General features: G+C 40.8%; 2 protein-coding genes across 2 annotated transcripts in view; both read right to left on the minus strand.

Annotated features, from left to right (window-relative positions):
- Nucleotides 1-1,686: 1,686 nt before the first annotated feature.
- The window catches only part of RHOBTB3 (Rho related BTB domain containing 3), a 56,912-nt gene continuing 36,208 nt past the window's right edge, over nt 1,687-22,390 (minus strand). The window contains exons 8-12 of the mRNA XM_043464619.1: nt 21,422-21,542; nt 16,075-16,248; nt 13,250-13,416; nt 9,262-9,358; nt 1,687-4,626 (exon numbers count right to left, since the gene is read on the minus strand). Coding sequence (XP_043320554.1) covers nt 4,511-4,626; nt 9,262-9,358; nt 13,250-13,416; nt 16,075-16,248; nt 21,422-21,542 — 675 coding nt within the window. The 3' untranslated portion in view covers nt 1,687-4,510. The remainder of the gene's footprint in view (nt 4,627-9,261; nt 9,359-13,249; nt 13,417-16,074; nt 16,249-21,421; nt 21,543-22,390) is intronic.
- Nucleotides 10,608-11,055, minus strand: LOC122439526 (uncharacterized protein C4orf3-like). The gene has a single exon (XM_043464637.1). It carries the CDS (start codon nt 11,028-11,030, stop codon nt 10,824-10,826), a length of 207 nt encoding a protein of 68 aa, XP_043320572.1. The 5' UTR covers nt 11,031-11,055; the 3' UTR covers nt 10,608-10,823.

Raw genomic sequence — 22,390 nt, forward strand, 5'->3', positions numbered from 1 at the left:
ACGCTGACAGATTTTCTTTTCTTGGGCTCTAAAATCCCTGCAGATAGTGACTACAGCCGTTAAAACACTTGCTTCTTGGAAGAAAAGCTATGACAAACTTAGCATATTAAAAAGCACAGACATCACTTTGCCAACAAATGTCAGGACAGTCAAAGCTATGGTTTTTCCAGTAGTCATGTATGGATGTGAGAGCTGGACAATAGAAAAGGCTGAGAACTGAAGAATTGATGCTTTCAAACAGTGGTGCTGGAGAAGGCTCCTGAGAGTTCCTTGGACTGCAAGGAGATCAAACCAGTCGATTCTAAAGGAAATCAACCCTGAATATTCATTGGAAGGACTGATGTTGAAGCTGAAACTCCAATACTTTGGCCACCTGATGCGAAGAGCTGACTCGTTAGAAAAGACCCTGATGCTGGGAAAGATTGAAGGCAGGAGGAGAAGGGGACGACAGAGGATGAGATGGTTGGATGGCATCACCAACTCAGTGGGCATGAGTTTAAGCAAACTCTAGGGGATAGTGAAGGACCGGGAAGCCTGGTGTGCTGTAGTTCATGGGTCACAAAGAGTAGAACACGGCTTAGCAACTGAACAACAGCAATACACATGTGAGATCATATGGCATTTGTCTTTCTCTGACTTATTTCACTCAGCACAATGTCCTCAAGGTCCATTCATGTTGTCACAAATAGTAAGATTTTATATTTCATGGCCAAATCATATTCCATTGTATGTGCATACACATATATATGGCATGTTTTCTTTATCCATTCACCCACTGATGGATACTGAGGTTATTCCCATATCCTGAATATTGCAATGCTGCGATGAACACAGGAGTGCAGATATCCTCTTGTGTTAGTATTTTCATTTTCTTCAGATAAACACCCAGAAGTGGAAACGCTGGATCACATGGTAGTTCATTTTTAGTTTTTGTGAAGCCTCCACACTGTTCCCCATAGTAGCTGTATCAGTTTACATCTCTACCAACAGTGCTCAATGTTTCCCCACATCCTCACCGACAGTTATTTCCTGTCCTTTTGATGATAGCCATTCTGACAGGTGTGAGGTGATACCTCATTGTGATTCTGATTGGCATTTCTTTGAAAATTAATGATCCTGAGCATCTCTTCATGTACCTGCCTGCTTTCTGTATGTCTTCTTTGAAAAAAGGTCTATTCAGATCCTCTGCATACTTTTTAATTGGCTTATTTTGTTTTGTTGTTGTTTTTTTTTTTTGCTATTGAGTTATATGAGTTCCTCACATATTTTGGATGCTGACCCTTTATCAGATATAGAACTTGCAAATATTTTCTCCCAGTCAGCAGGGTGCCTTTTCATTTTGCTGGAAAGACCCAAATTCTTAACCTGCTATTATGTGCAGTTGCCTCTGTTTCTCAAAAGTCTTGCCCCCAAAATAACACACAAGTGCTCATTTCTATGCTACATAATTATCAAAGCATTTTTTAAAAAGAAATAAGATATTCTTAAGAGAAATTCTACCAGTTGTTAAAGATAATATAAATTTCTTTATCTCATCACAGCTAACATATCAACATTCTAAATATTTTGCACATAATGGTTTTCAAAAACAATTATGCTTGAGAAATACAAGGCAGGATTCCCAAATTTACTTCGGCAATTCACATCCAAAGTGAAAATAACTACACAACACTGTGTGAAGCTTGTTTTAAAAAAAAGGTTTATTTGTTACAAAAGTGTTAAATACTAAAACTAAAAACATATAAATTCAGGTCAGGCTATATTAAAATACACACATACCCTTCTTTGCAAAATTATTCAAGACAGAATTAAACAGATTATTTAAATTAAATAAAATACATGAGGACATCTTTGTCTGATTAGCTGTATCAGTGTAGTGTAGTTTTTAAAATTACAGTTGAGAAGTTCAGCTGTCCAGAAAGTCAAATTTACCTAGTTCTTCAGTTTTCTGCTTCGGCCCAACAGGAAACCACCGTGCTGGATTAGACAGGGTGAATTTCAGGTAGGTTACCGAAACCTTCTACATTATACGCCTACTCTCCTACAATGTGAACACAGAGTGGTCAGAAGTATATAAAGGGTTATATAAGGTGAGAATCTGGCCCCGAAAGAAAAGGCCTTAAGTCTATTGATACAATACAGTATCTTCTCTAAATAAAATGACTGATAAATATATTGAAGCAGAGATCAGCAGAAAGCATACGTTCACCTAGAAATAATCTTTCAATTAGAAAAACTCTAAAAGAGCACTCATTTTCCAAGAGAGTTTGTACATTTTTTGTTTTTGTTTTTTTAAAAACCTCTTGTTATTTTAAATTGAGTTAATCCAAAGGTGTTGCAGAGTCTAGGTTTAAACACTAACTTGATTGCTGTTCTGACTAGCAGAGGAGAGCTGTGACATCTGTGTGTCTGAGTCACTCGCAGGAGGCAAAGAACTTTCATAATAAAAACTACATGCTCAATGCCAACGGAGCTGCAGCTCCCAAAGCCAACCTCCACTTAGGGCCAACAACCTAGAAACTATCTACAGTCTACTGAAGTGTTAAATAGTATTTTCAAGGAAATATTTTACTTTAGCACTTATATTTTTCAATGTCCTAGCTTAAAAGTTACTTAGACATAATGCTGTAATTAATGTAGGGGTAAGGATATGCTTATGAAAAGCAAAAGGCTATCATTACATTTCAAAAGGCCTTAAATGTGAATGAATTACTAAAAAATCTACTTCAGTATTTATTCTTTACAATGCTAATTAATCCTTGTCAAGTGGGAGAGTTGATTAATTCAAATGAATTAAATACAAAAATTAAAAATGCATTCCAGTAATCTGTTATCAACACAATCCAATTAAAATCAGGCTTCTTGTAAGATATTTGTAGGGAATTTTTACTGTTTTATTCTGACAGTTGTTGGCAAACATTCAAGGACTAACTGTATAGTATTGTTTCTAATCTATGGCATAAAACTGTTTAAACAAACCTTAGAATAGGTGGGCAAAAACTATGCATATTCTTAAGTCACTGGAAATTAAAATAAAAATATATTCCAATACCTTATTACAGATGAAAAGGATGCTAACAATAAATAGTAATCTGGTTTTCCATCTCTCAGCTTCTAAACTTCTGATGTAATTGTTTCTGCTGACATGTGATTCAAAAGAAACTATAATTCGGTCCTCTTAGCACCTTTTTCTTTCCATGCAACAAGTCTTGATTTATATCCTTTCTTTGAACTTACTAGATAAAATCCTGAAGGACAAGATTCATGTTATTCTTCATTAAATACCCTTTCAGTTCACAGACAGAATTCACACAGTTCAAGCCATTGACATCTTAATGTTAGTAAATATACTAAAAGAAAGAAAATTCTTGAGCCTTTGATTGCAGATTCTCTAGAAAGCATCTTTTCCTACAAGCATTTTCATAAATGCATATTAAAGTCACACCGGCCAGTCACTTTTACCAACATCCTGGTCTTACAGAGTGATCAGGAAAGTATTTATCTGTGTGAAGCCAGGACTCTGAGTGTCTCAAAGTGAAACCAACACGACGCATTTCTCACTTGCCAGTTGAGGCGGCAGAGAGCGAGGCCCTGGGTGGTACAGACTTCCTCGTGGGAGAAACCCCACGCGATCTCTTTCCTCGGCAAGCTTCCTTCTTTTTGCTTGATGTCAGTGCCTCTTTTCTGCTTTCAGAGAAGATAACATTCTGAGCAAGACAACATACCCTGCAAGGAGATATGCATAATCTGGGGGGCCCAGTAGAGAGTGAAAATGCAGGGCCCTCCTTCAAACATCATGAATTTTAAGACGGTGATCGCAGGGCAGTGGATCAAGCATGGTGCCCTTCTAAGCACGGGGCCCTGTGTGAGCACAGAGGCTACATGGCCACAAAGCCAGCCCTATACAGATTTCCTGGCTAATAAGAACCATGGAGGAGAGGCAAGGTGGATCAGGTGGGTTGTTCAGATTAAAAAACAGATTTTTTTTTTCATTATGGTTCGATCATTGTCACTTGATTGGGAATGAAGTGGCATTTCATGTTTAAAATCCCAGGAAAATTTCTAAGATCTCAGTTTGATCAGTCTTCTAGATTTCTCATTATAGAAACAGTCACACTGGGTCTTTAAATGGCCCTTATTTTAACAGAGCAATTAATCAGATGATGAAATTTCTGCATTAATACTACATGATTTTTAAAAAATTTGAGCATTTCTTAAATGGAAGGGATATTCATATCACTAAACCAATAAGGAATCTTAAAGGAAAAAGTAGCTGTACACAGCTTTATGTGCTAGGGTGAAGTCTTCATTTTAACTTATAGTATATTTTGTTCCCTTTTAAGATCACAATGATAGTTTTTTCCAACAAGATCTAATAAGCACGTTAAGCTGAATGGTGATCTTTTCAAACTCCCATATTGGTTTCAGTCACAAGAATTTTCCTGGAACCCAGAAGTACCCCATTCTTCATAATAACAAGAAAAAAATGCATGGATATAGAAACTCCAGGTTACATTACTAAGCAACGACACTTCCGGGAGTGAATATACTTCCTGTATTCCGCAAGCTGCTTCAAGTACATAGTCGATGGCCATCTGTGCTTTTCAACAAAACTGCGTTCTTCCACTAAAAGTTTTAGAAAAACAGTATTAATTGAATATATTTTATTTGGGATCAACTTTCAATATTAAGTATTGGTTTCCTGTGTAACAGATGAGACCCAAGTTCTGCTGTATACTTCCTCCCCTCCTCTCAATCACTCATCAGGATTCACGCTGTCCTGTGACTTACAATTATATACATCATGTCACTGCTTCATCAAGTAGTATTTGATTACGTCCTTTTTTTTTTTTCCCCCCAAGTAAGACTTCTTTTTCCCGGAGATAAAGGACTTTGTGGTTTTCATTTAATTAGTTTTCTTTGTTGCTAACTCAGCCTTCCAAACTCTAAAGTCCTCCCATTCTTTTTCTCTCTGCTCCTAGACTTCAAATGTTTCACTCTGTTTTCTCTAGTTTTGGTGAAGCACAACTTTTATTAGCTTCCTGAAAGGAGGGCAAGCATAAGAAGTATTTCTGAGAACTTGTTTGTGATGAGGCATCTTACACTGAACAGATCATCTGGTCTGGTATGAAATCTTCCCTCAGTATGTTGAAGACAGTACCCCGTTGCTTCCTACTACCATTCAGATTCACAGTCGCTGATAAGTCATCTGTGGGGTTTTTTTATTCTACAAATATTTACATTTTCCTATTTATAAGTAGGTGTTCCTGCATATCCAATGATGGACCTTGTTCATTAATTAAGCTGAGCACTTGGCAGAGCCTTTTAATATGCTGATTCAGTTCCTTCAGTACTGGGGTAACTTCTTGTATTATGTCTTTGATAATTTCCTCCTCAGTGTTTTTTTCTTTCTTCCTGTATTAACTTCTATCACTCAGATACTGCACTCCTGCACTGAGCCTCCAACTTTTTTTTTTAAACTTTTCCTCTTTTTGTCCTACTTTCTAGGAGATTTCCTTACCTTGATCTTTCTACTCGTTTATTTATTGTTTGGTTGTTCTGTTACAGTTTTTTTTTTTTGCTATCCTAATTTTCAAGAGCAACTTCTTATTCTTTTATCGTTTTATGCTAAAATACATGTAATATAAAATTTACCATCTTAACTATTTTAAAGTGTACAGTTCAGTCATGTTATGTACATTCACATGGTTGTCAACCAATCTCCAGAACTCTTCATCCTGCAAAACTAAAACTCTACACCCATCAAACATCATCGCCTTGTCTCCCCTCCCCCACATCCCAGCAACCATTATTCTACACTTGGTCTCTATGAATGCTGTTTCCCTTTTATAACATTCTATCTTTACAAACATGTATCTCTTATTAATTACAGGGTGTTTTTTGTTTTTTTTTTTTAAGATTTCCTTCTACTCTTTGTTCCTATAAATTCCTTGTCTTCCATTTTTCTTCATTTGTTTTGGTATTCATCTTTCCCATTGGACAGTGCCTTAAATACCAGTTGATCCTCGGTTAATCTCTTCATATTTAAAAGTGAAATGCTAGAAAGCTGTTTGGAAATCTTTGGGGCATGGGCAGGACTTGCTGCCTGGTGAAGAGTCAAGGTGGGAGTCAAACACCTGGCTGCCAAAACTCTAGAAGCTGGAGATGGGCAGGAGGCTGGAGGCTTCCTGCATAATATGTGCACTTTCACACCATCCCTGTGTTTTCAGTCCAGCTCCTTGCCCCAATCTCAGCTATACTCTGAGCTTATGATTCTCTAGCTTTTGTGGCTTAACTTTTCCAGGAATACACCCCCAATTCTTGTGATGGAGAGGGAGCAGCTCCCTGCCTGGGTGGGACAGAGTGCAGCAGAAGCATTCAACTAGCTCTGTGGCTTTCAGCCCCAAATCTCATTCTGCTTTCTGAAATACCAGGTCCCACGAATTTTTAAGGCTTTACAGTATTCTGCCGGCCGGATCAGCTTGTTTCTCATTAGTATTCCCTTCTGTGGGCATTGAGGTTTCCTTCTGCTGCGCCAGTTTCCACTTCTCCATCTACTGTTTGATCCCATCTATTGTAATTTGGATTAGCAAGGTCCTGATCCAGGCTGCAGGGCCTAGCTGCTCAGGGAAATCAATTGTACATTTAAGACTGCTCCCCCAGTTAACATTAAAGAAAAGAGAGAAAAAATTTATTGTAGATGAGCTCTGGTAGCCAGCAAAAATCAAAACAAGACCAAAAAACCTGTTACAATATAAAACATAATACTGAGATAAATTAAACAGAATAATGAATCCATAAGTGCCAAGAGCAACATATTCCTGTGCATTGCTGTTTGCTTTCATATGAATCTGGTATGTAAAATACACCTAGTATTTAACGAGCTCTTTCACTGAGTTATGATGTATCGGCGGCAGCATTAACACAAGGTCTTTTCCAGTCTCACTTTTCAATTTCTAAACACCTCTAATGAAGAAAAATCCCCAGTTAAGGGAAAACTTTTCTTATAATTCCAAAAATAATCTGATAATTTTTGAGGCTGAAAATGAGCCATTCTTTAAGTAAGCTGTAAAGGGACTGTGACATGAAGGCTTTCAGTCTCAAGGGCCCACGTGAAATAGGCCGAGAGTCAGGCATCCGGGAAGAGGAGACTGTGGCACTGTGTCGGGCACATGTGCGGTAATGCTCCGTTTCAGGGTGTTGCCAGCTCGGAAGATGGGCCCAGAAGCACCAGATCTTCCAACTTTTCAAAAGAAGCCAGAAATTTCAATTCTTAAAAATGTGACACGTTACAATGTTTAAATGTTGACACTAAAAGAATTTATAATACCATGTGATCGAAATAAGATCCCTGGGCAAGTTATATTCAACCCACAGACTTGTCAATTTGTGACTGCTGATATTAGCCATCAACTTCTCCCTTATACACAGGGGCTTTTTTTTTTTCTCTGCCCAAGAGGACATATCACAACAGGTCCTGGATGTGAACAGGCACCATTGAATCAGAGCACTCAGGATACTATTTTTATTTCCACCAAAGGAACATGAGATAGTCACTGACATAGTCTCATTTTCTTACCCTGCCTTCTCAAATTACACCCTGGAGTCCTGCTTCTCACTATGCCAGGTGGTCATAACATGCTTAATAGGCAATTGTATAAGTAATAAAATGAAATAAAAATGAATAACTCAAAGGACTCAGAGAACATCTTTCTCCCTAGGTTGCAACAGTACTCCATGGGTAGCCTATGCGTGCATGCTCAGTCAGTTGTGTCCAACTCTTTGTGACCCATGGACTGTAGCCTGCCAGGCTCCTCTGTCCATGGGATTCTCCAGGCAAGAATACTGGAGTGGGTTGCCATGCCCTCCTCCAGGGGATCTTCCCGACCCAGGGATTGAACCCACATCTCTTATTAAGTCTCCTGCTTTGGCAGGCATGTTCTTTACTGCTAGCGCCACCTAGGAAGCACACTTGTATCACACATCTACACAGAACAGTAATTGGAAAATTATCTTGTCTTTCACGAATGAAGGTGACTTAAGGTGGCATAATGAAGGCGGCCCTAAAATCAAAATGTCCATTTATTTCATTTTTAATTGCCTGATTAAAGAATAACTGTGTAAGAATGCCCCCTACTAACAGTAAGGGGATGTATGCCTCATGTTCAAGAATGAATTCTGGTTCTTGCACATTCTATGGAAAGAGACTCCCAACAGGCACCCAATGTGTGCTGACTGGCTAAAGACATCTGCCCAAAACTGACTGTGTGTTTCTTGGTTTCCCTAACTATGCAATGAATAGGTGAATGAAAACAAGAGAGGTCCACCTCCTCTAGCATCAGATGCTCTCTTACAAGCCAATTTTTACATAGAATTCTAAGATTTCCGCAGGTAAAAGGGAAGTACTCTGGATGAAGGTGACTGGCAGGAGCTCAACAAGCTCTGGCCCCGCCCCCTCCCTCCCTCCCCTCTGCCGCCCACCCCACTCCCGCCCACCTCCCAAGACCTTTGGCCACTGCCGGGGAGTTTTCTCTGCTTAGCCTTTGAAACTACTTGACTGGGAGATCTTTACCTTCTCCTTTTTATCAATAACTTGATTGTTCCTTGACTCTCTTTTAGGCAATAACATGAGCGAACCACTGTGTCTAAACTGACTACCTTGATGACTCTTCTATTTTCATTTTCTTTGCTCTTATGCAGCACTCAGAAGCTCACCGTTTGATTGTTTTTCATCTCTATAATTGACCTTAAAAGATCACATTAAGTATACTCTTTGCTCAGTAAATTTTGCAACGCTCTTTGATCAGTAAAAAGTTGTTATTGCCAAATAATATGATGGACGAATACAAAGACGGGAGATAACCAGTACAAGTCGGGAGGAATTTTTCTTTATAAGAAGAGAACTTAAAAAGCTGAACTATTCAAATGTTGCTTCTGACTTAGATGGTTAAAACCAAATCTCATTTATCACAAGCAAATATCATGGGAGGCCACTTTATCTAATTCACACACACAAAAAAAAAGCACTTAAAAATGGATGGGAGCTATGAAACCAGCATTAGAAAATGTCTTATGCAACACAGGTCTAGCTTTTTATGAAACACAGGTTACTGTAAGTATCCTCAATTACCACACTGCATACTTAAAAGGAATGTCTCACACTGACTTATTTTTTAAAAACTACTATTCCTACAAATTATGTCTCAAATCTAAGAAAACAGAGTATCATTTTTCCCCAAAAAACATTAATTAGCACTCTACCTGAAAGATCCTGAAATTCAGGCTTTTGACTGAAGATGAGGTAGTTAGTGGCGATGAAATGAAGCAGCCAGGTTGAGAGGCAATCAGAGTGGTGAAACTGCAAGAAAAATGCAAAGTGAAACAATACTGTACATAATGACCATCAACATGATGATAGTGGAGGAGAACTCACAGAGGGCCCAATTCCATGTTTAATGTGTCTGTACATGATGCAGCCTTCAGCCCATCTGACAGCAGGCAGGAAAAGGGAGCCTTATTAACAAATCATAATAAAATCACATCAACGAAGAAACCAAATCAAATGAAGAAACAGTCACGGTGGCCACAGGAGCTTAAAGGCTTTTAAGCAGATACATGACTACATCTGTGGGTAACAAAGTCTACTGGAGATTCTTGAGGATTTTCATTTAAGCTTTTCATCTAAGGTCAAGGCCTTCACGAACTAATATCTGTGTAGCAGAGAGATGATTAGGGTTAACAAAGGCATACACTTGGCCATATCTCAACAAATTTACCTGCAGAGAAAACCAAAGAATATTCTGAGGAGGAGATGTCATTGATCTAAGGGTATGGGTTTCAACATGTAAGTACTTCTGTGAGGTTATGGATGAATAGCTGCTTATAACTTGCATGTACGTTGCACTAAGCAGGATTTCCAGCACATTTATCATCCTGAGTTCCAACAGCTGATAAAAGGGCAACTCAGAAACTTGGCCATGACATCATCACCTTGACACCTCCAACCCATGACTAATCCATCCAACCATGCAATTCAGATTACAGTATAACCTGCTGACAGGCAACTTTGGAACATGAGTCTAGTTCTTTGTATTACTGTGGTAAAATATACGTCACATGAAACTTACCATTTTAACCACCTTTAAGTGTACAATTTGTTGGCATTACGTATATTCACATCACTGTGCAACCATCACCACTATCTATTTTCAGAAATTTTTTCTCATCCCAAACGGAAACTCTGTACTCGTTAAACAATAACTCTCCTTTTCTCCTTCCCCTAGTCTCTGGTAATCACTATTCTATTTTCTATGAGTTTGGCTATTCCAGGTAGCTCATATAGGTTATACAAAATTATGTACTGTTTGTCTTTTTTCTGCCTGATTTATTCTACTTAGCATAAGGTCCCCAAGGTTCATCCACATTGCAGCATGCATTAAAACTTCATTACTTTTTTTTTTTTTTTTAAAGAGAAAAATATTAAGGTATTTATTAATGAGTATAATAAATCCCATGTAAAATACTTTTTTTAGATTCAGCCCCCTGTAAAGCCATCAGACAATCTGAAAAAAACTTTTAAAACATGAATAAAGTCAAGTTTTACGAACTTAGCTCTGAATGGGTGAGATCATTACCCGTTTAATACAGTTTCTCCCACCCCATCCCCCCACAAATAACAAGAGAATGTGTAAAATGAAAGGAGGGTCCCTTCGAGTTTGAAATCCTTCTGGTGCCCAGCCCCGTCGTCTTTGTTGAAGAAGTCTGTAGTCATCTTCAGGAATCCACTCCAGTAGACAGAATTCTTTAGGTATCAGGCAAACCATTCATGGCAAAAAATACACGAAGAAAAATAATATCACGTCGAAGAGGATGAAGAGCCAGAGATCCAACCAGTAGGAGTGTTTGGGAGACAGGGCGGCCCCGGACTGAGACCGCACTTCGTGGTTTTGCTGCTGCCTCTCGGCTTCACCGAAGCCTCGCCGCTGCCGGGGGCCGTCCCGACCACCTTCTGAGGCCGCGTCCACCTCCATTTCGCACCAGTAGCCGCGCCAGAATCCCAACTTCATTACTTTTTAAGGAACAAAACTGGGTCATTGGCAATGACATGGATGAATCTAGTCTGTCATACACAGTGAAGTAAGTTAGAGAAAAAATCAAACATCATACATTAATGCATATATATGGAATCTAGAAAAATGGTACTGATGAAGCTATTTGCACGGCAGGAATAAAGTCGAAGATGTGGAGAACAGACATGGACACGTGGGGGAAGAGGAGGTTGAGATGAATTGGGAGATTAGGACTGACATAGACACGCTACCATGTGTAAAATAGATAGCTGGTAGGAAGCTGCTATGTACCACGGGAAGCTCAGCTCGGTGCTCTGTGATGACCTAGGTGGGGTGGGGTGTGGGTGGGACGGAGGCTCAAGAGGGAAAGAGAGATATATACACATATAGCTGATTCACACTGTCGTATAGCAGAAACTAGCACATCACTGCAAAGCAACTATACTCCAATTCACACACACATACACACACACGGGTTTCCCAGGTGACACTACTGGCCTGTCAGTACAGGAGATGCAAGAGACCCAGGTTTGAATCCTGGGTTGGGAAGATCCCCTAGAGGAGGAAATGGCAACCCACTGTAGTATTCTTGACTGGAAAATTCCATCGACAGAGGAGCCTGGTGGGCTACCGTCCATGAGATCGCAAAGAGTCAGACATGACTGAGTGACTGAGCGTGCACACACACACATATGTCACAATATATACAAACTTCACTCCTTTTTAAGGCTGAGTAATATTTCACTGCATGTATCACATCTGCTTAATTCATTTACCTGTTGATAAACATTTAGGTTGTTTCTACCTTTAGGCTAGAAACTCCTTCAGTTTGCAAGGAGATCCAACCAGTCCATCCTAAAGGAGATCAGTCCTGAATGTTCATTGGAAGGACTGATGCTGAAGCTGAAACTCCAATACTTTGGCCACCTGATGCAAAGAACTGACTCATTTGAAAAGACCCTGATGCTGGCGAAGATTGAAGGCAGGCGGAGAAGGGGACGAAAGAGGATGAGATGGTTGGATGGCATCACTGATTCAATGGGCATGAGTTTGAGTAAACTCCAGGAGCTGGTGATGGACAGGGAGGCCTGGTGTACTGCAGTCTGTAGGGTCACAAAGAGTTGGACATGACTGAGTGACTGAACTGACTGACTTAGGCAAAATATATTAATAGCTCTCTTAAGTGAAATTTGCTGTTGTGTCTGACTCTTTGCGACCCTATGGACTGTAGTCCATGGAATTGTCCAGGTGAGAATTCAGGAGTGGGTAGCCTTTCCCTTCTCCAGGGGATCTTCCCAACCCAGGGATCAAACCCAGGTCTCCCACGTTGCAGGCAGATTCTTTACCAGCTGAGGCACAAGGGAAGCCTAAGAATACTGCAGTGGGTAGCCTATCCCTTCTCCAGCGGATCTTCCCAAGCCAGGAATCAACCCGGGGTACCCTGAATTGCAGGTGAATTCTTTTACCAACTGAGCTATCACGGAAGCCCTAACTTTCTTAAAGAGAAGAGAATGGCTACCCACTCCAGTATTCCTGTTTATATACTATTTTTGAGTGTCCTGACATGGGTTTGGGGAGACTCGGGCAGTTGGTGACGGACAGGGAGGCCTGGCGTGCTGCGGTTCATGGGGTTGCAAAGAGTTGGACATGACTGAGCGACTGAACTGAACTGAAGGGAGCTTCTCTTTTCTAGGAGATCTTTCCAACCCAGAGATCAAACCTGGGTCTCCTGCATTGCAGGCAGACTCCTTACTGTCTGAGCCATCAGGGAAGCCCATGTAAGCAATAAGTAATACTACACTGAAAACAGATTTGTCATCTCAAATCTTAAGGAAGAAACACAAGTATCGCTCTTTTTAAGTCATAATGTGGGAATATTTTAACATGTAAATTCAAACGTCCCTCTGATTTTAATTATTTTGTTCAGTTGCTAAGTTGAGTCCAACTCTTTGCGACCCCATGGACTGTAGCCTACCAGGCTCCTCCATCCATGGGATTTTCCAGGCAAGAGTACTGGAGTGGGTTGCCATTTCCTTCTCCAAATTTTTTTTTCATTAATTTTCATTAGTTCTTAAGGGTAGTGCAACTCTTGAGACAAAAAAAAAGGTTTATAGTAATATAATTTTTGTAATTTTTTTTTTTTGAAAAATCAACCAACCAGAAACGTAGGGGCCAATTACCTTGGCTTTTTTGAGCAGGTCGACTATGTCGAGGTTCATGGATGCCAGCTCCCGGCTCGGCATGCTCTGCAGCTGGGTGATGATGAAGAGCTCACATATGTGCTGCAGTCGGGACACCTGGTACATCTCCGCGCAGATCAGGAGGCACATGGCCTGGAAAATGCCGGCTGAGGCCAGGCAGGGAGAGAGTGAGTGGGCAGTGACACCGCCTCCTTTCCGACCCAGCCCCAGAGCAGCAGCAAAAGCCAGAAAGTGCTGACGGTACCATCCAGTGTCGGAGAGAATGCCTAGAAAAAGCCTTGAAGGGCGAGTCAGCAATCCAAAGGATGGCTCCATTTTAAAGGGAATTCTTTCAAGCCTTCAGACCCAGAAGTGACTCTGCTGTTTTTAATTCTCCAGAGAAAGAGATTCTACCGTTGCCCTTAATAATCAACTCCAGGGCTACTGGGTTACTCTGTCTGTTAGCTGTACTAAATCCTTGCAGTTTTTCTTCTGGCTTAAGTCCCCAGGTTTGTTTGGTTTTTATTGTGGTAAAATAAACGTAACAAAAAGTTTTAAGTGTAAACAGAACGTTAAATTTTAAGTGCAAAGTTTAGTGGCATGAAGTATATTCACACTGGTGAGTAACCACCGCCCCTCCCTTCTCCAAAACTTCTTTCTTCTTCCTCAACTGATACTCTGTACCCACTAAAATTTCCCCATTCCCTAAACCCCTGGCAGTCACCCAGGTTTTTTTATTAGTTTTTTTTTTTTTTTTTAAAAAAAACCGCTTCTCTTTAAGTCAAATGATTTTTTTCATGTAATTCTTTCTTGTCCTTCTTTAAATGCAGCAAGGAACCAAGAATAGTATGTATGATAAATATTTATCAAAATAAATAGATTATTTTTCTTTCTGCAGTTTCCTAGTGCAAATATTCCAGTATCCAGGTTAACTTTCTGTTTATTCATTTTTACTCATTTGTCCCCCACACTTCACCTTTTACCATTTTTAAAGTATTTTGTCTTAGTTATTGCTGCTTTTCTGAACATTTTTTTTATTAGTAAGATAAAACTTAAAATCCAAAGCTTCGATCACTCTAGTGAGAGGGTGACTGAGAAAACAAATTTCCTTATTATTCCAAACCCAGTCAAATATTTAACATACAATTTTTCCAATACCAAAATAATAAAATACCCAGTAACAGACATTTTGATGAGAATCAATGCTTTCATTTTTACTAGAAAGCAATGATAAGCCAGTCACTAACAGTAATAACTGTAACTGACTCCAAAACATTCTATAGACAGCTGCAAGACCAGAACTGATTCAATTAAAAAAAGAATTTTCTAAAAAAAAAAAAAAAAAAGAATTTTCTGTCCTGGAATTGCAAAACTTTTCACTAGAGGGCTCATGACTTATTTAAAACTTAGGACATTTCAATAATAAACATTTCTGAATGTAAAATTAAAGCAGTAAGCCTGAAGAGAGGTATGGTCTGAAAGGTGTATCTTCTTTTTATATTGGCAAGGGTGCCTGGCCCGGTCCTTGTAACCAAGGTCTCAGGCTCCTGGACTACACCAGCGGGGCTTATTCTGGTTGACTCTGCAGTGGGAGCCACCTGGCGGTCAAAGGATAAAAACTAGTTAAAAGGGGCTCCTATGCCTGCATCCCAAGGCTCCGGGTCTGTGGCAAGGATTCTGCAGTTTCTCCAAAGTGCCTCCAGGTCCAGGGAACCTGCAAAATCTGGTCCACTCTGCAGCTGCCACGGACAGTTCTCAGTCACCAGCCGGTGAAGAGGGAAATAAATCCTACAGTCCACTGGGCATTCTAAACCACTGAAGAAAAGTTTGTGGATAAGTCAGCTTTAGGAGAGTATGGTTCTAGAAGTCAGAAAAAAGTCAGACTTTTTAGTATTAAAAGTTGGAAAAAGGCCATCCTCTGGGCTAGAGTGATAACCACAGGAATCTCAGAATATTGAAATTTCTTAAAAGGGCCTCAATTGGAAGTCAGAGCCATAAAAGCGGCTGCCCAACCCTATTTTCCTCATGAAAGGACAGTGTTCTAGGGAGCTCTCCGCCCTAACCTGCGGCAGTGGAGTGGCCCCTGAGTACTATGAGACACCTCCACTTCAGGAGGTCTGCAGTGATCAGCGTGCTGCTGCTGCTGCAGAGACTTGTGAACTTATCCCTGGGCCTGAGGGCCCACAAGAGGCACCCAATCACCACTCTTCCACTTGAACTGACTATAAAAATTCTCTGTTGCCCCAACATCACCTCCACCTACTTGGCACATTCCACGATGTCAGCTCCCACAAACCTTAAATGAAAAGAGGTTTCATAGAAAGCAATGTCTCAAAATGGATTATCAGGAAAGAAAGAATTATGAGATTCTATTTAACATGTTTTTGTTGTTTAGTTCTTGCGTCTGACTCTTTTGCGACCCCATGGAGTGTAGCCCCCCAACCCCAACCCCCTGCTCCTCTGTCCATGGGATTCTCCAAGCAAGAATACTAGAGTGGGTTGCCAATTTCCTTCTCCAGGGGATCTTCCCGACCCAGGGATGGAACCCATGTCTCCTGCATTGTCAGGAAGATTATTTACCACTGGGCCACGATGGAAGCCCAACACTGATGGTGGGAAAGATTGAAGGCAAAAGGAGAAAAGGGCGGTAGAGGATGAGTTGGTTAGATAGTATCATTGACTCAATGGGCATGAATCTGAGCAAAGGCTGGGAGATAGTGGAGGACAGAGGAGCCTGGCATGCTACAGTCCACGAAGTCGCAAAGAGTCGGACATGACTTAGCGACTGAACATCATCATCATCTAACATGTATACAGCAGCTCACCTGGGCAACAGGAGTCTGTGTACAGATATTCCAAGAATGACAAGAAAGTCTCTTTGGAAACACCATAAACTGGAATCAGAACACTCTTTGCTTCCATGTAATTCCCGTTAAACATGGCTGCCATCACGTCACACCGGGCCACCAGGATGGCCCTGTGGGCCGGCACCGTCGTACCTGTGAGGTCCAACAGGGAGACAAGGCTAAGAGAGATAAGCCTGCCGAGTTCCTCTTCTAGCAATTGTCCTCCCAATCAGAATTGTACTTCATTAGGCACAGCGAAGCTGACATTCAGAAACCAGATCTGGGGGTGATAACCAGCATTAAAGTTCAGAGACTTTTTAGTTTTTTAAATAAATTGAAAAATTCAGAGAGTTCAAAAGTTGACTTTGAAACCAACAATTTGCAAATCAGGCAATTATTTGGTACTTAGTTTTTATTTCCTGAAGCTAGAAACACTGAAATGAAATATTTTGCTACATGTTTTTATAAGAAACATCCATTCCTCTACAATTGGCTTGAAATACCACTACCCACCCCTGCCCATGTGCCCTCCCAAGGAAACACAGCCATTATTCACAGTACAGTCTTGGCCAGGCTTCTGTGTATCAGAAACAGGAAAATAAATCATGCTTAGCCTCAGGAGTTCATAGATCATAGCAAGAATGGCAAGGGAAATTCTTGTGGGGCCAAAGGCAACATTTCAGACTTCATGGAAAATTCAGAGGACGATGGATGACCTAGTCCCCTGCTTCCTCCCTGTCACAGTACCTCCACAGGGAACCTCCCCTTCCCAGATGAATAATACCTGCTTGTGGGAGGGCCAGGGCTGCTTTAAATTTTAAAGGCCCCTCAGCCTATATCTTCCCTGGTGGCTCAGAGGGTAAAGCGTCTGCCTGCAAGGTGGGAGACCTAGGTTTGATTCCTGGGTCGGGAAGATCCCCTGGAGAAGGAAATGGCAACCCACTCCGGTACTCTTGCTAGAAAATCCCATGGATGGAGAAGCCTGGTACAGGCTACAGGCCATGGGGTCGCAAAGAGTCGGACACAGCTGAGCAACTTCACTTTCACTTTTCAGCCTATATCCCTCACTGAAGCACATGAAACTGATCAGACTCTCCAGTGGAACTTGCTAAGCCCTCCAACTACCACGCCAAGGGACCATGGCTGTGGCAGATGGGACTCAGGTAGCCTGGGGCTCACCATTCCCACCTCCTACAGCCAGCCTTCAGCTCAGTCTAGATCAGATTAACAGATCACCAGCAAGCATCTGCCACGGGACAGCCACCACGTTTGGTATTGAATGTACAAAGATGAGAAACACGGAGCTACCTTGCTTTGGAGACGCCAAACTTTTATTATTTTTTTTTTTGTTTGCATGATTAATTAATTTATTTTAATTGGAGGCTGATTACTTTATAATATTGTGGTGGTTTTTGCCATGCATTGACATGAATCAGCCATGGGTGAACATGTTTCCCCCATTCCGAACCCCCCTCCCACCTCCCTCCCCATCCCATCCCTCTGGGTCATCCCAGTGCACCGGCCCTGTCTCATGCATCGAACTTGGACTGGTCATCTGTTTCACATATGATAATATACACGTTTCAGTACTATTCTCTCAAATCATCCCACCCTCGCCTTCTCTCACAGAGTCCAAAAGTCTGTTCTTTACATCTGTGTGGAGACGCCAAACCTCTCCCCTTCCAGAAAGTAACTCTATGAGCCAGACCACTCTGCCCTGCCCACAAGCCTGCATCCGGCAGCCCCCAAATCTCATACTTCTCAGGGGCATATATTCTTCTCCAAAATATTTACAATTACTGGGTTCTTCATGCTCTTTAATATCCAAGCACAACATCTTCTGGCTCAGAAAAAAAGAGGAAAAAAGTTTCACATAAGCCTAGTGACTTTCTCCGAAGCCAGTAACCCCTCAGGATCCACACGCAAGGCACAACAGCCTCAGTTCTGCACTCACTGCCTGACACCGTCACCCACACAGACCCACCTCCTGTGGGTGCAGGGAGAAGTCTCAGGAGTTCTCCTGCCAGGTCCTCACACCTACCAGCAGGCAGCCTCCCTTCCTGACCCCCTCTCTGCCTCTCTGCCTTTCGGTCGCCTGCCCTCAATGTTACAGTGTCCATCGGTGGGGGGTGACCAGTTTCCACAACCAAAGTGTGCTGGATGTATTTGTACACAGCAATTAACAAAGAATTCAAATAGGCAATGCGATTTGACTTCCAACTTGAAGATCCTAAAATCTTAAATAAGGAACCATGAAAAAAGAACAAAAAAATAGGAGTACAGCTTAAACAAACTACCATTTGGGTTAAGCAGAGAAATTTAAGATTGGAAAAAAAAAAATACCTAGTAGATAGTAGTAGATGGGAAAGAAACTGGATGGGTAACCTTGAAACTTGAACAGAAATTTCCTGTTGATGCTGTGATTACAATGGAATTACAAAACCAAGAACGGAACATTCAGTGCCTTCAAGCATTTTTAAGGCCTACTTCAATAGAACACCTCCAATCAAGAAAATACCCATTTGTTTCTCACCCTTTCAAACTACTGTCCTGGTGTTATAAACTGTTCTACTGTGAGACTGTAACACAATACCTCAGTTCAGCCACATTTCTAAACACTGTATATGTATATATATATATACACACACACACATATATATAAGCAAAGTATAAAACACGCTAAATGAAAATAACATAGTGATTATTTACACAACAGCAAGAGGATAGAGCTGAAGAATCACTAGGGGGAAAAAATCAGTTTTCTAAAAAAAAAAAATCAGTTTTCTAGTTAACAGATGACTATGTCCTTTGAAAACATCAAGACCTAAAGTAACTTTCCTTTGTCGTATTACATTGTTGTTACTATTTTTTTTTTAAAGAAAAGAGTTTTAAGAGTGAAACAATATTTGAAAGCCCAGTTTCTAGTACCTTTGCACAGATTATCAGGGATCCTTGTTTTCATTACATACTAAAATACTACATTTTTCATATGTTCTTCACACTACTTGCCAAGTTTCGAAAATGAAATTTTTAGAATCATTCTTTTGTTTTATTCTGAAAACAGGAAACTTGTCTAGCTCAAGAGAGGTTCAGAATATGTACTACGTAAACAAGACAGAATGTAGCTTATTTTTCATAAGGCACAGATTCAAATGTCAAAAGAAAACATATCTTTCTACATCAGATCCAAAAGTTTACCGTAACTAGTTTTATTCAATGGATAAAGATACAAACTTATATACACATTGTATACAGTTATATATTTGTATAAGTGTACATTTGATGACTATTTCAATCGTAGTTTTTTATCTTATGTCAACTCCAGTCAGTTGTCAGTGATATCTGAATATTTTTTAAAAACGATCTGCTGCAGCCCTGGATTCAGCACAGAAAAACGCAGTGTGGTTTGCCCATCAGGCCTCTAAATATACCTTTCTACGCACCATCATCTCCATCCTCATGACCACTCACCCCTCTCCCAGGTAGAAACTAGTATCCCCATTTTACAGGTGAGGAAACAGAGGATCCGAAAAAGCAAAGTAACACAGCCAAACCTATTAAATAGTAAAAATGCTTCCAAGCAAAACCCTGACCTGGTCTGTCACTACCGTCTCATCAAGCTTATCACCAGAAAGGACCTTTTAGAATCGACATGACTCACGGTCTTCACTCTGCAAATGAGGAGACTCCGGGCAGACGTGTGGAGGACCAGCCCAAGGACACACACTGGCTGGGAAGCAGAGCCAAGGCTGGAGCTGGGGCTGCAGACCCTCCCCCAGCAGCGACCGTGGCTCTGGAAGCTGCCCGCCCCACACTCCTCAGAGCTAGGCGGCCTCTCGGCCAGCGGGTGGCAGCGGTGCTGCTGGACCCTGCTTTCACCCATTCCTGCTCCTCTCCGTGGAGGAGAGGCCTTGGGTGCTGAGCCGAGGAGGCTACAAAGGGCATTGGAGCAGCTGCCACGCGGTATCCCCACAGGCATTACAGGGGGCTCTTGCAGGTCCAGCCGCTGCCACGGTGGGGATGCGAGAGGCGCCTGCCAACGGCAGGTAGGTGGGAGCACCGAAGAAAGGCCGGAGCCTGAGAGGGTTCTCTATCACTGCTCTCTTTGTCCTCTCAATGTAACATATATTTTCATGCATTGCATATTCCCCATGAAACTCTTTTCAACAGGTTACACTAAAATATTATTTTAATATTTTACACTATTATTTAATATTTAAAAATATTGTTTTAAAATAATATTGCAAAGTAATATACAATATTATTAAAATAATATTGCAAAGTAATAGTGTAAAATAATTGGTATCAGTGCCTCCTATGCAAATTATAAGGAAATTTGGTCAACTGTTGGCCTTCTTTTCTCTGAATCCCATTTTACATAATTTCAGGGTCACTGACTATCCCATTCTCAGTAGCCCACACTCACACTGCAGCTACTAACAGCCGCTTACCCAAAGGCACCTTGGAAAGTTCCCAATTCATTGTTTGTCTTGGCAAGTGACCAGAGTAAAAAGCAAAACAAATCTTTCTGGTAAACATTTTTAAAAAGTAAGGTACTATTAGCTGCCATACATTTCTACCATAAAATTAAATTAAATCTTCCTTTTAGTAACAGCTCACTTAAAGGTGTACTTCATTCATTTGAAACAACTCCTTCTATCCTTCTTGCCTAATTAAAGGTATTTCACAATTCACTTTTAAGACTATGCTTTCAATCTACTAAAGTGACAAAGTATCCAAGCAACAACAATAATGGGCATTAAAAGAGCTCATCTTTATTAAAATTAGGTAGCATTCCTTTCCAACAGAGCTAAAAACCAGCAATAGCACTGAGTGTCATTAAGAAGTAAATGTAGTGATAACTACAGACGCCTGATGTAAGCCAGGCATGACCCTCAGCGAGAGTAGTTCCTTTTGCTCAATTAAAAAGGAAAAGAGCTGAAAACATAAACTAGACGTAATGTAAAATGTTGAGGGGGCTAGTTTCAGATGATTCAAAAACTATAATCTTAAAGAAATACACAAACAAAATATACAAGTGGGTGATTTGTAACATCACTCTATCCCCTGCTAGTCCCTAAAGGTTAACAAAGCACTGGGTAACAATAACAACAAACTAAGGAAAATATAAATTTTCTTATTTTAATAAAATATTTCATTTCCTAGAAAATGAAATTTTCTAGAAATTGTAGAAATTCAAGTACTATTAATCTACATCCTACAATAGAGAATAGTCATTTCTTCACCCAAAATACTCGAAGCTGAAATAGAAAGTTAAAACAAGAAATTAACATGAATGATGAACTTTGTAAAAACTGAACTATACCTTGTATTTCGAAGACAACATCAGCAAGCATTGGTTTATTAAGGAAAAACTTGAGGGAAGTGTTATAAAACCACAGAGGTTTTCTGGCTTGATAGGTTTTGCAGTTCCTTAGGCAATTAAACTATAAGGAGAAATAAAAACATGAGAGTAAGAATTATACAATATGTTTTGATAATTTGCCTAGAGAACGCGGAAATCTCTGCTGTCTGAAGGAGCAATGATTACCTCCTCTATGGCATCTCCGGTCACAGCTTTCATGGAAACCTACCCTGGGGAACTGCATCTGCTACCTGTCAATGAGCAATACTGCATTACGCAGCGCTCACAGCAGTGCAGGATCCGGCTAAATGAAAACTCTACGACTGAGATGCTGTGGGTCCTGAACCCCCCTGGACCTTCGTTACCTGGGAAACAGACAACAGTAGTGCAACCTCATGTCAACGCCTAGTAAAACATGCTTGCGTATGCAACCTGCTTGTCTATTCGCGAGTTAAGAAAATATATACACAAAATTTAATTTGCAATTAAGAAAACACATATTTTTCACCTGTCACATCAAGTTCTACTGCTCACTAGATGCAACGTTAATACACCTGGGAGTGAGGGACTAATGCATCGTGATCTACAACCTTATAATCCTAAATAGCTCTCCTGCCCACAGTCGTGATGGCTGGAATCTATCAAAGACTGCCTGCATCTCTCATCTGGAGCTCTAGAAACCCGGTCCCATGACCACACCAATCTGTCCTCTCCGAACTCCTAGCTGGAGCCTCCAGTTAACAGTGAAGAAGGCTGGGGGTCTCCAGCCTTTCTCTGCTCCCCACTCAGGATCTGGTGCTCTGTGCATCCCTTCTGTGATCCGTCAGACAGCCCTTTCTGAAAGAAAGAACCCCAGGAAATGAGGGCCAGCCCCTCTCCCTTCCTCCATCACCCAGTTCCCTGGCTGACTCTCAGAACCTCTGGCCGGGT

The sequence above is a fragment of the Cervus canadensis genome, chromosome 4 (assembly GCF_019320065.1).
Source record: "Cervus canadensis isolate Bull #8, Minnesota chromosome 4, ASM1932006v1, whole genome shotgun sequence".
Lineage (NCBI taxonomy): Eukaryota > Metazoa > Chordata > Mammalia > Artiodactyla > Cervidae > Cervus > Cervus canadensis.